The sequence below is a fragment of the Rhinolophus sinicus genome, chromosome 6 (genome assembly GCF_057876585.1).
Source record: "Rhinolophus sinicus isolate RSI-liver-muscle chromosome 6, RSI-T2T, whole genome shotgun sequence".
Lineage (NCBI taxonomy): Eukaryota > Metazoa > Chordata > Mammalia > Chiroptera > Rhinolophidae > Rhinolophus > Rhinolophus sinicus.
The window spans coordinates 56676662-56694534 of record NC_142506.1 but is presented as its reverse complement, the minus strand read 5'-3'; the positions used below and the strand labels follow the sequence as shown (position 1 = coordinate 56694534).

General features: G+C 37.8%; 1 protein-coding gene across 5 annotated transcripts in view; it reads right to left on the bottom strand.

Annotated features, from left to right (window-relative positions):
• Nucleotides 1-17873, bottom strand: part of NVL (nuclear VCP like) — a 70779-nt gene that overhangs the window by 15103 nt on the left and 37803 nt on the right. For all 5 annotated transcript variants that reach the window (XM_019716054.3, XM_074316944.2, XM_074316946.2 and 2 more), the window contains 3 exons: nt 15979-16078; nt 5685-5791; nt 73-149 (listed from right to left, as the gene is read on the bottom strand). In XM_019716054.3, the coding sequence (XP_019571613.3) occupies nt 73-149; nt 5685-5791; nt 15979-16078 (284 nt within the window). The remainder of the gene's footprint in view (nt 1-72; nt 150-5684; nt 5792-15978; nt 16079-17873) is intronic.

Here is a 17873-nt window from a genome sequence, read left to right as displayed (position 1 = left end):
TCCACAGGGGGCCTAAGGTAACCCTCCCAACATCCTCATGAGAATTAACTCACTTGAGACTGAGATACTTACGAATAGCAGTCACAGCGAAGGTCACCAGCAATTGCTTCCAGGTTTACATCTGCGTCCAGTGGGGGTTTGGTGCCGTTCTAAATAAGAGAGAAAAACAATTTTTCATGGAGGCTTTAAAGGCCAGTGCTTTACCACATGATAGGTTCTTAATACACAGTACTGGCTGCTTGACTAAATGAATATAACTGACTCCCAGACCAGTGTTATAAGATTTTCATAAATTTCCATTGTGAGACATGAGCTTAAGTAGCAGACTCCGCGCTTGGGCAAGCGAAAGGCAAACCGTGTTTGCTTACAAAGATTGACGAACCTGTGCGCAGTTGCAGCAAAAACAAAACACCACCAAGAACCAAATCACCACCTCAATCTTCCCAAAGATGAAGAAACACAGTTCCTTTGCCTGATTGAATATGGCAAAGACTGAAGCCGTGGTTCCTTTTGATGTGCACATGTGCCTAGGTTTAGGTGGGCTGGGAAGGGGGACAGAATATTGAAGCAGGACAGGAGAGGAAGCAGGAAGCTCTGCCACACAAGCCCCAGGCCCTCGGTGCCACATGTGCTCTTGCTTAACCCACTACCTGAACTCCGCCCTGACGCTGGTGCCAACTCCCTTCAGCTCATACCAAGAGAAGCGAGAAAGGACAAGTATCAGAACAGTTTGAGGGCTACAACACAGAACCTTGCACGCTGACACAATACGTGTTCAATAACATTTTTAGTGACTTCAACGGCAGAGGCAAACAAAACAGTTTTCAGTGGTTTAAAATGTGTGACAGGTAGATGGCAGGTTACGTTCATTGAGTATTTGATTTATTCTGATTCATAACTTACATCTACACTGCATACAATCTTTTTGGCAAATATTACATTAGGAAATAAGTAGTTTAAGAAGAAACACACCGAAAAAAGTGAATAAACATATGCCAGTAAGCTTCAAGGTAAGTATAAATATTAGTATGGCAGGGGTTCCAAGAGGAGGTGGTTCAGACGCGGCCCCTGGGCCCACACTTGGATGGTGGCCTCTCATGCCTTCCCAGGTGGGCATGTTTAAGAATTTCATAAACTGTACACCTGCTATTATTTGATAAAATGCAAATGTTCATCTAACACAGATTCAAAAAACAGATATGTTTCCCAGTCAATCCACTTTGACCTGGGAAATAATCATGGGAAAATACACTCTCTGTGTAACATTAGGCAAACAATCTTTGTGCTTTCTTTCCTTTTTCCCTCTGGTTGTGTGTAAAACTAGATGGTCAGACCGAATGATCCCTAAGGTTCCTTTTAACATAAACGGTTTCAATGTAGTCAGGTAACGCAGGTGGGGTCAGGGTGGGTAGTGGCTGGAAGGAAGCAGGACAGCAGCCTCTTGGCGCTGGTAACGTTCTCTCTCATTGTGGTAAAATCAGCTTAAAATGTATCACTTAAACCATTTTTAAGTGTCACAGTTTAGTAGCATTAAGTATATTCACACTATTGTGCAACCATCCATCTCTAGAATGTTTTGCACCTTCCCATAGTGACATTTTGTATGCATGAACCACTAACCTATCCATTTCCTCCTCTCCCCAGCCCCTAGCAACCACCATTCTATAATACTTTCTGTCCCTAGGAATTGGACTGGTAATGTTCTCTTTCTTATCTGGAGGTCTTGTTTATAAAAACTCATGGACTAGACATTTAATGATAAGTCCACTTTTCTGCATGTGTATTATACTGCAATAAAAAGGTCTAAAAAGTGGAAGTAACAGTGGACCAGGAAATAGAAAATGTTGAGTTCTAAAATTCAAGTCTGCAACTGAAGGGACCTTTGATAAGTTTCTAAATCTCTGTTTTGGTAATTAAAAAAACCGGTACTTTATCTCCAGATGAGCAGGTATCATTTTGTGTTATATTTGGGGGGAGGGGGTCTTCTATAAATAGTGATGGTGAACCTGTAACAGGGACTTTTTATGAGGGGGAACAGAAATAGCTGGGCTTTCCAAGCTATGCTCGAGTCTCAATCCATCATTAGAAGCAGGTGGGGTTAGAGAGGAGAGGCTACCTCATCAGGCATGAGCCCTGACTAGGTTCTTTATTTTCATCAGATATTACCAACCTTACTTTGACTGTCAGGCAGCATATGGATGTTCCCTACTTACAATCCACGTGCTGCTGGCGAATTTTACCTCAAACTTTCTACTGTCCTGTTTTAATCCAAAACTCAATCATCAGAAATCAATCCATGGAGGACTGCCCAAGGATAATTCTTTTACACGTCTCCTTATCTAAATTCCTCTTTAGGTCAAGCTGGACTGTCATAACGGCCTGCGGGTCATCAGAGGGCATTTCTCTGACCTTTCATAAAGTTGTTTTTAATGAACTGGCTTTGACTTACGTTCTCGCCTCACCTTAGCAGAACCATCAGCCTCGGTCCTGACAGGCCTGTACTATGTTTATGATGGGGATGTTAAAAACAGTCCACCCCATCTTAGTGTTCTCTGTATGAGGACCCAGAGGGGAACTTTTTCTCACATCTGCATCCTGGGAGCAACTGACAGCTTTCTATATTTAGGGCACTCTTGAAGTTAAATCTTTTGTGAAAGCTCAATATAGAAAGGAACACAATAAAATAAATGGTTATCTAAAAGTAGTATTTTAGAAAAATAGTTTATTCTTAGAAGTTTAAATTCTCAGGGGCAGCTGGATGGCTCAGTTGGTTGGAGCGTGAGCTCTAAACAACAAGGTTGCTGGTTCAATTCCCGCATGGGATGGTGGGCTGCGCTCCCTGCAACTAAAGACCGAAAACGGCAACTGGACTTAGAGCTGAGCTGCACCCTCCACAACTAGACTGAAGGACAATGACTTGGAGCTGACGGGCCCTGGAGAAACACACTGTTCCCCAATATCCCCCCCAAAAAAATAAATAAAAATAAAAAAACAATGGAGGAAAGAATGGACTTAAAAAAAAAAGGAAGTTATGGCCCACAAATATAATATGTTTCTAGTTATATGAGGTATCTAGAGTGGTCAAATTCATAGACAGAAAGCAGGATGGTGGTTGTCAGGCGCTGGGCGTAAAGGGAATGGAGAGTTATTGTTTAATGCGTATAGATTTTCAGGTTGGAAAATGCAGAGCTCTGGAGATGAACAGTGGTAATGGCTGCACAAACATGTGAATATACTAATGCCAAAAAACTATACACTTAAAAATGGTTAAAATGGTAAATTTAAGTTAAACATATTTTACTACAATTTAAAAAAAGGAAGTTATGACCCATTACACTATTATTTTCTATAATTCTTTTTTTAAATTAGTTTCAGGTGTACAAAACAATGCAATAGTTAGACATTTCACCCCTCACAAAGTGGTAGCTCCCGTCCCCCAATCTATTGCCCCTCTGACATCATATGTATCTATTACAATTCCATTGACTCTATTCCCTATGCTGTGCTCCATATCCCGTGACTGTATATATATATTAAATTATAGCTGACATAGAATATTATTCAGCTTCAGCTTCAGGTGCAGTGGTCAGGCATCTACACCGTCCATGAAGTTTTCCTAGATTTCTGACTAAGCATTATATGTTACGTAACACTCAGGTTCAAATAGTAATACAAGACGCACTACTATTTTCCTTTTTATTTCAACAATTACATCTATATTTAGTCACAGAAACCTATTCTTAGTCACATAACAGAGTCTGGAATCAGCAATGATTTTATTCACACAGTTGATTGGAAAAAATAAAGTAGCATAATCCTAATACCATAATAAGGTAATTCTTATTTTGCAATTTCTGACCAGTCTTGGACATGTACACAGAAACACACATCTCTGTATCCTGATTTTGTGAGATACAGTTTGCTCATCAATTTCAAATATTTCAAAAGGCAGTTGCAAGGATTGCATATACTCACACATGTAAGGTACTTGGAAGACAGTAAGTGCTTAATAAATATTACCTATTATTATCTCAGATATTCTTAGCTCATGAAAATTTAACAGGTAATATTGCAAGGTGACATGTTAAATATGTTTAGGTGGGACACATTTTAAGAAATGATTTGGGAATTCTGGGTCTTTTAATGGGATTTTGTAACTAATTTGAAGACTGCATATTATCTCAGAGCACTTGTTAAACATCAGATAACCTTCCTGGCTTCCTGAGATAAAGGTAGTTTTAAATGACATTTGTAGGGAAGAAATGGAAGTAAAGGGAAAAAAATTCCACTTGCCCTGGAGATTTTCAGTGATAAGCCTCTTGTTACCACATCATTACCAGAAACACCAAATAGAACACATAAAAACGTAGTGTGAAACACCAAATAGAACACATAAAAACGTAGTGTATCACTGTTCAGTTTTCTTTTAAGAAACTTGAGAGTCCAAAAGATACTGAAAGTTGCTCTGACCCACAAATCTTTTCAGATTTTTAGGACCAAGACTAAAGAACTTTTTTTTTTTTTAATTTTATTTAAAATTTATTAAATTTTATTTAAAATTTATTGGGGTGACAATTGTTAGTAAAATTACATAGATTTCAGGTGTACAATTCTGTATTACATCATCTATAAATCCCATTGTGTGTTCATCACCCAGAGTCAGTTCTCCTTCCATCACCATATATTTGATCCCCCTTACCTTCATCTCCCACCCCCCACCCCGAACTTTTTTTTAATCTCCCCATAATATTTCAGGTGTTAACTGGAAAAAGAGGAAATTATACATAAAAGGATCTGGGGAATTACAGTAAAAAGCCAGCAAACTTTGAAACAGAAAGATTAAACATTAAAAATGCCAATTTTTCTCACTTTTGGCTGACTCCCCAAAAAATGCACGTGGGCAGGAAGTCTAACCTTAGAAAAGAATATCTTTATTTTTTAATAATACTTTAGAAAATGTGATTTTAGAAAGTAGTATCTTTATTGGAAATGAAACATTTATTAGAAGTTTAATAATTCCCTTAGCTTTATTTTATTTTAAATTTCAAGTAAATTTAACTTTATTTAAATAATATGTTAAGTTTATTCCCCCTCGTCCTCATTCACCTGCATAAACATGTTTGGAATGATGTCTGCACTTTATGTTAACGCAGATTATTTTATAGCAGTAAAATTCAGGGTGATTTGCTTTCTTCTTTGTACTTTGGATGCATTGCTTATTATTTCTATAAAAACAGCAAAGTCAATACTGGATAGGCATCTTAAAAGTTGGCATATAACCCACATGGAGGACAGAATTCAACATTATGGTTTCAAAACTCAAGTGTTCGCTGGATATTTGTTAATGGGCCTATATCTATTTATTTTTCACCTCTAATAAAAGTTCCTGTTCCATTTCAAATATGCTCTGCAGACAATTCCTCTAAAGTAACAAAGGTCTACAAGAATAAAAAATGTGCTTAGAGTGGTACCTCAGATATATCTGTGCAGCATTTAACTCTAAATATCCCTTTTATTTTAAGAAAGAAAAAAAAAAGTTCAACTACAAAAACCTTCTTCTTTGGGAGACAGAGGCAAACACTTAAAGCTGCAGAAAAGAAAGTGATCAGGCATCCTAAATTACTACTTGCCTGTATTTAAAAGAACAGAAATAGACGCAAAAACACACTATTCCCTTTACTCACTTTTGTGATTGTTTTTAAGATGGCAAGACGATCTGCTGGGGGTGGCAAACCCACAAAGAGGGTTTTGTCTAGGCGGCCCGGGCGCAGGATTGCAGGGTCAATGATATCTAAAGAAGGGAGGAAAAAGTCTTAAATAAATAAAATAAAATATTTTTTAAAATGTCACATGAGAGATGGGAAGGGTACATTTTTTTAAAGGAAAAATGGATAAATTAGACTTTATTAAAATGAAAAGCTTCTGCTCATCAAAATCCGTTATTAAAAAAGTGAGAAGTCCACCCCTACCTTCCAGCTGCAAACTTGCTTTCCTCCCAGAGTCTTTCCCAGATAAGAAATCTCCACCCACCCTCCAAATACCAGGCAGGTTTCACCCTTCCCTCTAATCAGAGACACATTCTATCAATTATATCAATTCCGCCTCCCATTACCTCAACCATCGGTCAAGGCCAAATGTAATGTCTTCCTAACCAGTCTAAACTTCCCCTCTCTGAGACCCCTAATGCTGCCAGGGCTACTTCCTCAAATACCCATCCAGTTCCCTCAACTGCTGCTCCCCACGGCAGAAGGAAGCCCAATGCTGTCAATACAAGGCTGGAGCATCGTTTGACAAGCCTGTCTGAGGGTCATCTGACTCCAACACTCTGGTCACAGGAAACATTTACACTTTAAAAATGGCTGAGGACTCCTTTTCATCTTTCTCTCTTACCTTTCCCTGATTCCCTTTATCATAACCTAGGCATATACTGATCTGTTCTGTCACTACATTAGTGTGTATTTTCTAGAATTATATATAAGTGAAATCATGAAGTATGTGCTCTGCTTTCTTTTACTCAACATAATTATTCTGATATTGCTATGTGTATTAGTATTTAATTCCTTTTTTATTGCCAAGTAGGATTCCAGTGAATGGCCATGTCACAATTTGTTTTTCCATTTTTCTGTTGAAAAACATTTGACTTGTTTCCACTTTTGGATTACTACAAATAAAACCGCTATGAATATGCACATATAAATCTTTGTACAGGCCTTCATTTCTCTTCGGCAAATGCCTAAGTGCAGACGCAAAGCAGTGTGGCTGTGTCACACTGTAGGTGTATGCTTAACTTTTAAAACTCGACAAACTGTTTTCCAAACTCGTACCATTTCACATTCTCATCAATAGTGTAGAGTTCCAGTTCCTCCCTCTCCTTGCCAATACTTGGTATAGTCGTTATAATTTTGGTTAGTCATTCTAAGGTTTGCAGTGGTATCTCTTTGTGGCTTTAATTTGCATTTCCTTACTGACTAATGATGTTGAGCACCTTTTCAGGTGTTTGTTTGCCACCTGTTTACTTTCTATGGTGAAATCTGTACAAACCTTTTGTCCATTTTGAATGGTTTTTTGTTGTTGTTGAGTTTTGAGAGTTCATTTTACAGTCTGGATATAAATCCTTTATCAGATATATACCTTGTGAATATTTTCTCCCAGTCTGTGGTTTGTCTTTGTATTCTCCTAATGGCATCTTTAGAAGAGCAGTTCAATTTATCCATTTGCTCTAAAGGATTGTACTTTTGATGTCATTATCTAAGAAACCTTTGCTTAATCTAAGATAGAAACATTTTTCTGTTTTCTTCCAGGAGTTTTATAGCTTTGAGTTTTCACTGGTCTTTGATCCATTTTGAGTTAATTTTTGCTTGTGGTAAGAGGTATGGATTAAAGTTCCTATTTCTTTCTTGCATATGGATGGACATCCGATTCTTCTTTTTGTTGAAAAAGGCTATCTGTTTTTCACTGCATTGCATTTGTGCTTTATAAAAAAAAAAAAAATCAAACGTCCAGACATTTGTGGGAGCACTTTTAGATTCTATTATGTCCCAATAATCTATACATCTACGTCTATGACAAAGCCATTCTGCGGAAACATCTTTTATCTTAAATATACAAATATAGGCCTTAAAGCCAAACCTGCATACCCCCAAATAAAGCTTAGTAGAAACAATCCCAATTATAATTGGAAAGTATTCTTAGGACTTTTACAATTACTTAATATTTCTAACTGACACAAACACCAAATTTAGTATTATGAAATTGTTTACTTATTTTACTTATGGTAAAAAGCATCCTGAGCACTTTATATGAATTTTAGTATTAGATAATTTAAACTATGCTCCACCAGAAGCTCTTACAAAATTCTATTATTATAGTATGTCTCAAAGATCTAGTACTGTCTAGAATTCACATGCACCAATCTTGTTTTTTGCACTTTAGAAGATCTTAAATGTTAGAAGTATGCGAGGGATGACTGGTCTAGAAAGTGAGAGAGGCTGACTCACACCCAACACCTCCATCTGCCTCACAGGCATCTTAAACATGCTGTGTTTGTGACTGAGATCCTCCCCAAACAGGGCCCTACCTTTGTCTTTGCCATCTTGGTTAATGCCAACTCTTTCTCCCAGTTTTTCAGGCCCAACCCTACAGCCTAGCTTGATTCCACTCTCCCGTATCCATATCCAATCCATTAGCAAATCCTGTCAACTCTGACACAATATATCCAGATTCTTTCTACATCCCCAGGCATTACCTGGTTCAAACAACCAACATTTTGCACCTGGATTACTGTTACCGCTCCCTATCTAATTGCATCCGAAAGAATTTCAGGTGGAAGATGCAAAATATAAATTCTTATATTTGAAATGAAAAAGCCACTGCAAATCCCAAAGCTTTAAAGACAAAATCCAGTCACTCACAAAAGAGATGGATACCTGAAGAACATTCTGTATCTGCTGATCAAAAAGCACCTACTCTTCTACCAAGTACAAAAAAAGGCTAAAATTTAAGAGCTAATGGTAGCAACTTTCAACTTTAGGAAAAAAATTATTTTGTTACAAATGGATCCTCAATTTTCAACAAAGGTGCCAACACAATTCAACAGGGAAAAGATTAGTCTTTGCAACAAATGGTGCTGAGCCAAGTGGACATCCACATGCAAAAAAGGATGAATTTGGACACCTTTCTTATGATGTACTCAAAAATTAACTCAAAATGGATCAAAGACCTACATGTGAACACTAAAAGTATAAAACTCTTAGAAGAAAACACAGGAGCTAATCTTTGTGACCTTGCATTAGGCAATGAATTCTTAGATATGACGTCAAAAATGTATGTGATTAAAAAAAAAAAATCAATGAATTGGACTTTATCAAAATTTAAAACTTTTGTTCTTCAAATGACACCATCCAGAAAGTGAAAAGATAACTCACAGACTGGCTGAAAATATATGCAAATCACACATCTGATTAACTTGTTCCTAGAATAAAGAACTCTTACTACTCAATGACAGGACAGCATTAACCTAATTAAAAAATGGGTGGAGTATTCAAACAGACATTTCTCCAAGAGATATATGAATGGCCAATAAGCAAAAGAAAAGATGCTCAACATCATTATCATGGAAACGCAATTCAAACTACAATGAAATACTGCCTCACATCTACTAGGATGGATATATCGTGTTTCACCGAAAATAATACCTAACTGGAAAATAAGCCCTAGCATGATTTTTCAGGATGACATCCCCTGAACATAAGCCCTAATGCGTCTTTTGGAGCAAAAATTAATCTAAGACCCGGTCTTATTTTCGGGAAAACACGGTAATAAAAAAGACAGACAATAACAAGTGTTGGTAGGGATGTGGAGAAATTGGAGCTTTCATATATTGCTTTCTCACAATCACTAGTGGCAATATAAAACGGTGTTGTCATTTTGGAAAAGACTTTGGCAGTTTCTCAAAATGTTAAACATAAGAGTTACCGTATGACCAAGCAATTCTACACATGGGTATCTATCCAAGAGAAAATATAGCATATGACCACACAAAACCTTGTACATGAATATACATCGCAGCATTATCATCAATGCCAAAAAGGGGAAACAAGCCACTTTTTGTTTCCATCCACTGAAGAATAAAATGTGGTATATCCACACTATGAAATATTATCTGGCAATAAAAAGGAATAAAGTAGCGACACATTCTACAACATGGATAAACACTGAAAACAGTATGGTAAGAGAAAGAAGCCAGATACAAAAACCCACAAATTGTGTCATTTTATTTACGTAAAATATCCAGAATAGGGAAATCTATAAAGACAGAGTGTAGATTAGCGGTTTTCTAGGGCTGGGGGCAGAGGAAGGATGAGGAGTGAATGCTAACAGTCACAGATTTCTTTTTAGGGTGATGGAAATGTTCTAAAATTAGGTTGTGGGGATAGCTGCACAACTCTAAATATACTCAAAACCACTGAATAGTATACTTAAAATGGGACAAATTTGTGGTATGTTACATATCTCAATAAAGCTGTTTTTTTAAAAACTGGATCCTGAGACTAACAAGATTATCCAGATGTGCAGTGAAAATTATTACAAGATCAGAGAGAGGTTTCATGAAACAGAAGCAGTTCTCTATGATTCATTAAACTAATACTTACTGAGTTCTATTATGTACCAGGGTACCTGTAAATCAGCAGAGGAGATGCCAGGGCTTAAGTTAATTTTAAAAGGGCAGTACTGTGCCAAAGGGCAAGATATACAGGCTTGACCATGGGAACAAGTCACTGTTCAATCGCCCTCAAGGAGAATTCAACCACGATCCAAGGCCACTCAGACTAGATAGACTAGAGACCAAGACATTTTACTTGGAACGTAAGTGGCTGAATATCTTACTACAATGAAATAAATATCTTCTTTGTAAATCATACACTCATTCATCTGACAAATAATTATTAAGGACTTACAATGAGCAGAGACCCTGAACTATCTAATTACACATCCTAATTTACTTACTTATATTTTCAACTGAACCATAGAGAAAGAGCAGAAACTCTTTCTGGATATTGCTATCGGTAGAAAATAGATGCTTACCGAGTGAAAGAAAAAGTAGTAAGCTGGTGTGGCTATTTGGGTTTTGTAAACTGTGTGCTGTGCAGGAGTGTTTTTAACCAGCCAGACAGGGAATGAAGTGGGAACAGGTAGTTCCTCAACAGAGAACATCCTTTATAGGAGTTGGTATTTGAAGAAGGAAACGCAAAGGTGTGTAGAAGAGATTCAAACTACAGCATCTGTGGTCTGGATGCCATTTGTACGAGGAGATTCATGCTTGCACAGGGTGTGGATGTTGGTGTACCACACATCAAAAGAGGTCTGTCACAGTTCTTCAGACACCCAGAGGTAGAACTTTCTTTTCTAAAAATCAGTACCTCAAAAATTAAAGCAAAAAATACAGAGATGGAAAATAGGAGAGAAGAAGGAATTTAGAAGATCAGCTCAGGAGGTGTAGGACCCACCAAGTGCTGAGCATACACATGAAACAAACAAACGTCACATAAAAAGGATCAGAATGACACAGAACTTTAAAGAAAAAGAAGCAATGCCTACAAATTATGAAAAACATAATTTTCAACTCAAAATTCTATGCCCAGCCAGGCTACCCATCAATAATGAGAGAAGAATAAAGATAATTTCAAATACATGAGGACTCAAAAAAAAAGTTTCCTCCTTTCTTAGGAAAGGCACTGAAAGAAGAGCTCTAACAAAATGAGAGTAAACCAAGAAACAGACATGAAAGAGACGGCAAAACTCCTGAAATTAACAGCTGTTGATCCACCGACCTAGAAGGCAGCCAGTCCAGACGAGTGTAGGAGGATGGAAAGCTCTAGAAGGGAGGTCTTCAGAAACAAACAAAAAACCAAATGAAACTGATACATCATCTATTAAACAAAACTGACCACTGTATAATACATCCGATGAAGAACAGGAACACAGAGAACAAAGCAAAAGAAAAAAATGAGGATTAATAAATCTAAGAATAAAAAAATCATATGAAAAAGGAAACCTAATATAGTGTTATCCTTGGGTGTGCAAAGAGAAATATTTACATAGTCATAAGTAATGTAAACACTGACTAGTGATTTAACCAAAGTTGTGATAAAACTATGCTATAATATTGGGAGGACAGAGTCAAGAGAAGGTGTGGGGGTGATGACAGGGGGTGTGTATGTGTAAGAAATGGTGAATGTAAGATAACAATCTTCACTTACCTTAAAAAGAAGTTAATGGGAACTGTGAATTGTGTGAAACTGGTAAGAAATAGCAATATGAACACACTATTTGAAAAAATGGAGGAAATATAGAAAAAATAGCTCAAGGCGCTTACAAGTGGCTGCCTGTAGGCAGCGGATGTGAACGGCTGAGGCAGAGAACAGTTTTTGTTACAAGCTTTACAGTGTCATTTGATTTTTAACTGATGCCTCCCAGTGTGGGCTTCTCTTTTTCATGCCATTCGCTACTTGGAACTATAACCAGAGATTTGTCCTGCATTCTCCTAGGGAGTTTGTCAATCCACAGAAACCAAGTCACACAAAACCAAGTGTTGAAACCTGCTCAAAACCCTCTTTAATCTTTATGACAATCCTGATAATTAAGTATTATCTCCATTTTGTAGATGAAGAAATGATGGTTAGCAAGATGAAGTAATATATACACAGATTAATGTAGTTTAATAAAGAATACATTTGGTCTTTACATCAGGTTCTTGGCATACAGCTTCAAAAATCCAAGGAATTTCCTGAATAATATACTTTGCTATGCTAATGAGGTGACTCGGGGTTGACCCCCCCCCCCCCCCCCCCCCCCCCCCCGATAACTTCAGGAAGGGGATGGTTACCAGGAAGAGGAACTCTGTGATTACAGGATTGGAACTTAGACCCAGAACTCTGGGGAGGGTAGGGGAGGCTGCAGATTGAGTTCAATCACTTGGCCAATGATTCAATCAATCACGGCTACATAATTTAGTCCCGGGCAGGCTGAAATCCACACCCTTTATTGTGGCTAAAAGGCCTCTTGAACCTCTCCACCAGGATCCCTCCCAATCACATTACTCTGGATATACTGGCCTTTTTGATAGCTCTCCAGCATGCCAAACCCGTCTCACTTTGGGGCCTTTCTATTTATCGTTTGCTCTCTACCTGGAATGCTCTTCTCCCAGATCTCTGCATGGCTTCATCCTTCAGACCATGTGTTCAAGACATAATCACATGTCACTTCTGAGGAAGGCTTCCCGGACCATGATGTCTAACTAAATCAGCATCTCTCTCCCCAACCAGCCATTCTCTATCCTCTTACCCTGTTTTATTTCATTTATTTGTTTGTCTATTATTTACCCCATTTCCCAGCCCCAAATCAGATTATATGCACACAAAGAATTTTTGTGAGTTAACTTCTGAATTGTTAACCTTTGAATTCCCAAAGCTCAGTCAGACCAGGCATACAGTAAAAACTCAATAAATACCTGATGAATAGAGAGTAAATCTTCTGAGAGATTAAAGGAAATGATATTGATATGATTGCTCTACAACACCAAACCGTACGGTGCATGTACAACACGTACAATACAGCAGAGAATGTGATGAAAGAAAAACATGTGATGAGAGACAGCTACATGTACGGAGGAGCAAAGATACCGATGATTTTTTTACATTCCTACTTCCTCTTCTGACACTGGCCTTCCTGTCACTGCCCTGACCAACCAAGTTTACCTACTCAGGGCCTTGCCTTTAGGTGGAATGGCAGCTTCCACCTCGGTCTCCTGGGGCCCAGCTGTCAGATAAGAAGTGTGAGCACTCAGGGAAGCATGCCGATGGAAGCCACATGGAGCGGCCTCGGAACATGATAATCCGTGGGCAGGAGAGTGAGATGCCAAGCAGTACCAAGCCACCAGACGTGTGAGGAAAGAAGCCACCTTGGAAAGGGGTCCTCTGGCCCAGACACCCCAGCTGATGGCATGTGGATCAGAGATGAAACACCCGGACAAGTGCTTCCTGGTCCCTGACTCACCAAACTGCAAGCAAAGCAAAAATGGTGATTTTTAGCCACTAAGTATTTCAGGCAGCAACAAGTGACCAGAACATCAGGCAAGAAGGGATTTCTTAAAGCCGAGCAGAAAGCAAGTTATAAATAATCCAACCAGAATGTCACAGGATAGTGTACAACAGAATGGTCAAATAAGCATGAACACAAGTGAAAAGGATCCAGAACATCCATTTTTAAATGTAGGTAGGCCATCAACGCAGTGAGTCTTGCTATGGGGGAAAAGGGATGGGTGAGGCACAGTGAGCAGGAAGACAGCACTCAAGGACACTGGAAAGGACAAACACGACACCACGTGATGACTCATCTGTCATTCTAGTCACTGGTTAAACTCAACACAGAGGACTATACTCACTTCTGGGTTTTACAACTAAGGAGAATCTGGAGCATCGTAAAGGACCTATTATTTTCCAATTTACAGAGATTAAACTATAATAAACTATAATAAACAAACATGACCAATGCTGAGTGCAGAGAAAGACAGACTAGGTTATTCTAGACAGAAGACCAAAGACTGTCTTCTTGAAACCTATCAGAAAAGATCTGTATCTACTTAGGAAAGGCAGAATGTGATTCTGTCCAAACTTGCGACTTTCAAGGTTTCTTCTAGGAAGACTGATTTTATGACCTAATGACTGCTCCTACTGCTATGACAAGTGCTTGTCACAATCATAATAATTACTAAAGAGCTGTTTGACACACACTGTGATAGCCAACATCACTTAACCTTATGACAATCCTGATAATTAAGTATTATCTTCATTTTGTGGATGAACAAATGACAGTGAGCAAGATGAAGTAATAGATACACAAGACTAATGTGGTATAATAAAGAATACATGTGGTCTTTGCCCCTGATTCCTGGCATACAGCTTAAAAACATTCGTGGAATTTCCTGAGTAATAGGAGTCTGTTATGCTAATGAGGTGACTCAGGGTTGTCCCTATGATAACTTCAGGAAGGGGCTGGTTACCAGAAAAGGGAACTCTGTGATTAGAAGGTTGGAACTTAGACCCAGAACGCTGGGGAGGGAAGGGGAGGCTGAAGATTGAGTTCAATCACTTGGCCAATGATTCAGTCAATCATGGCTACATAATGAAACCCCAATAAAAACTCTGGACATCAAAACTCAAGGGAACTTCCTGGTTTATAAACACACTGATGTGCCCGGAGGGTGATATGCCCTGTCTCCATGGGGCAAGGGCACGGAAACTCTGCACTCCCTCCAAGACATACTTGGATGTGTACCCTTCATAATAAACTGCAATTGTAAGTACAGTGCTTTTCTGCATTCTATTAGTTGTTCGAGTGAATTACTGAACTTGAGGAGGTCATGGGAATCCCCAAATTAGTAGCAGGCTGGTCAGAACTGCAGGAGAAACCACTTGAGGCTGGTATCTGAAGTGGGGGCAGTTTTAAGAGGACTGACCCCCTAACTTGCAGGATCTGACACTGCCTCCAGGTGGTGAGTATCGGAACTGAATTATAATCTACTCAGCTGGTGTTAGACCAGTTGGAGGTGAAACCGAAGAGCTACTAAGACATGAAGTGCTATATAGCCAGGACTCAAACCCAAATCTGTCTGATTCCAAAGAAAGTATTTCATTATTACCAGAGTCAAAGGATAAACCCTAACAACTTTCAAATTTTTCATTTGAAAATAAAATGGTATATAATTTCTAAAGATTTTAGTTTCTGTAGTAACTTATAAGAAATGAAAAAAATTACATCAGCTTGACAACTGATAAGTCCGTTTAAGGAATTAAATTACCGTATCATTGCTAACAGACATAGTTAACACAAATACCACGAGTGGCACGAGTGGCAATGACTGAGTGGCTTGGAGGGATGGCAAAGTATTAAACAATATAAAGAGAATTTAGGGCCCCAAGTAAAAGCCACCTTTGGAAACTTTTGAAGTTTTGAAACTTTTTCTAAGTCCCCTGGAGGGCTTAAGCTTGTAAACAATTTTAAATAATAGTTAAGTACAGGTATGGGGACATGGTTCCAATATAAAACCTGAAAAACCTAACTTGAACTTATAGATACAGTGAAAAGAGTCTCTCTCATTCTTATTTCCTATATGCTTGAGAGAACCTTAGGACATAAATTATGACTTAATACTTTTGTGGTCAAAAGTGTATGTTACAAGTGTTCTCTACCAACAGGACATCAACACAGGAAAAAAAAAATCTCATGGAATCCAGGCATAATATTATGCTTTTCACTACAGTTAACATAAAAGCTTTCTAAGGTTTTATTTCAACTTGTAAGCCAAAAAGGGATTTCCCAAACTTAATCTTCCCTTTACCACGATGTGATAGGTCAATTAGATTGTTTTTGACTGCTGAAAGTTTTCAGACAAATCTGTTTAATATTCTTCTTCCTTACCTGGCCTGTTAGTGGCTGCCATAATAAAAACCTGCTGACGTGTTTCTAGACCATCCATCTCTGTAAGTAGCTGATTCACCACTCGGACACTTGCTCCTGTCTAAAAAGAAATAAACACAGCTCCATCAGCCCCCAGTAAAAAGACAAATACATCACCAATTTTTTTTGCCATACAAAATAATACATTTTGCTAATTTGAACTAAAGGTTTTGTCAAGAGATAACAACGATCGTACCTGAGTAGTTACCACTGTATATCCAAGCTCTGTGCAAAACATGTTCTCATCCCAATGCTTCCCCACAATCCTGTTATTACCCACAATTTAGATAAGGAATCTGAGGCTGAGACAGGTTATTTGTCCATGGTCTCACGGCTAGACAAGGGTAGAGATGAAACTCAAACTTAGATCTAGCTGATCCCAAAATCCTATGATTCTGAGTTATTCAAAGATCTAACAGCCACACTGATTTCCCTTTGGGCCAATCAAGACTCAACTTTTGAATGTCACATCCGATTCCTCAGGATATCATATGTTCCAGATCTTTCCTGTGGAACTGAGGATTTTTCCCTTTTCCTTGAAGCACATAATACAAAGTACAGCTACCTCGGGGCAACAAGACAAAGGTCATAGAATTGGTAAATAGAGGCATAAATCACTTAGACAACAGACATTTTAAAAATGCACAATGGAGGAAATGAGAAAGTGGTGTTGTGTTTCTGTTTGTCATTAATTGACTTTCTTCAGTAAAATTTTTTTATGTATTTAAGTGGTAATGAGTTTAACCCACTGATGTCTCCAGAAAAAAGTTTGGTACACCTTATTATCACTCCTTAGAGAGGTAACACTAATAGGAGATGAACAGAATTATAATCTAGACTCAAAAAAAAAACAATAAAGAATTACTGGGTAAAAATAAAAAGAAAACATTACCATAACTAAGCAAGACAAAAAGCTCAGAATCAATACAGGAAAAGGTTGACAGATTTTACGTATTAAAATTATAACACTGTATGTAATTTAAAATTTAAAGGTAAGTGACAAGACAGGGAAAACTAGTACCAACACACATAATCGAACAATGGATTAAGTTCCACCACACACAAAAAGCTCCTATAAAACAATAAAAAAAAATTTCAGTAGCAAAAAAGTCAAAGTATGTAATCTGGCAAATTATAGGAGATAAACTACAAACTCACTGAAGATGATCAACTTCACTGATGATCAGGGACATAAATACTAAAATTTAATATCACATTTTGCCAACAAAGTTGACAAAAATTAAAAGATGGGTATTATCCACTGTTGACAAAGGTGTAGGAAAGTGATTTTCACATACTGTTGGTGGGGGTATGTAACTAACTTAGTGAGGGATGATTTAGTATTAGCTTTCAAAATATGACTACATCTTCTACCCTGAAATTCTACTTCTAAAACTCTCACATACTGCCACATGTGAACAAAAATATGTGATAAGAATGTTTACTACAGTTCTATAAGATAAACAACAGGAAACATTGTAAATGTCCAAAACAGGGGAATTATTAAATAAATTCTTCTACATCCAGACTGGAATATTTACACCATACCTAAAAAAATAAAGTTATTAAGAACATGGTAAAATGATCAAGATAGAATAACCACATTTATATAAACAAGAAGTCTAAAAACATACACGTTAAGTTTATCGAAAAAAGTTCTAAAATGACAAGAACTAAACACTAAACTGTTAGCAGAAGTAACCCCTCCAAAAAGAGTAATAGGGAGGAAAACGGGAAAAAAGACTTTCTCTCTCCTTGTGTTTCTTTGAATTTTTCGCAAGTACGCATTCATGGCTAACTTGTATAAAATAGAATACATTCAACTTTAAAATATTTTCAGAATCCCATTCCGGTGA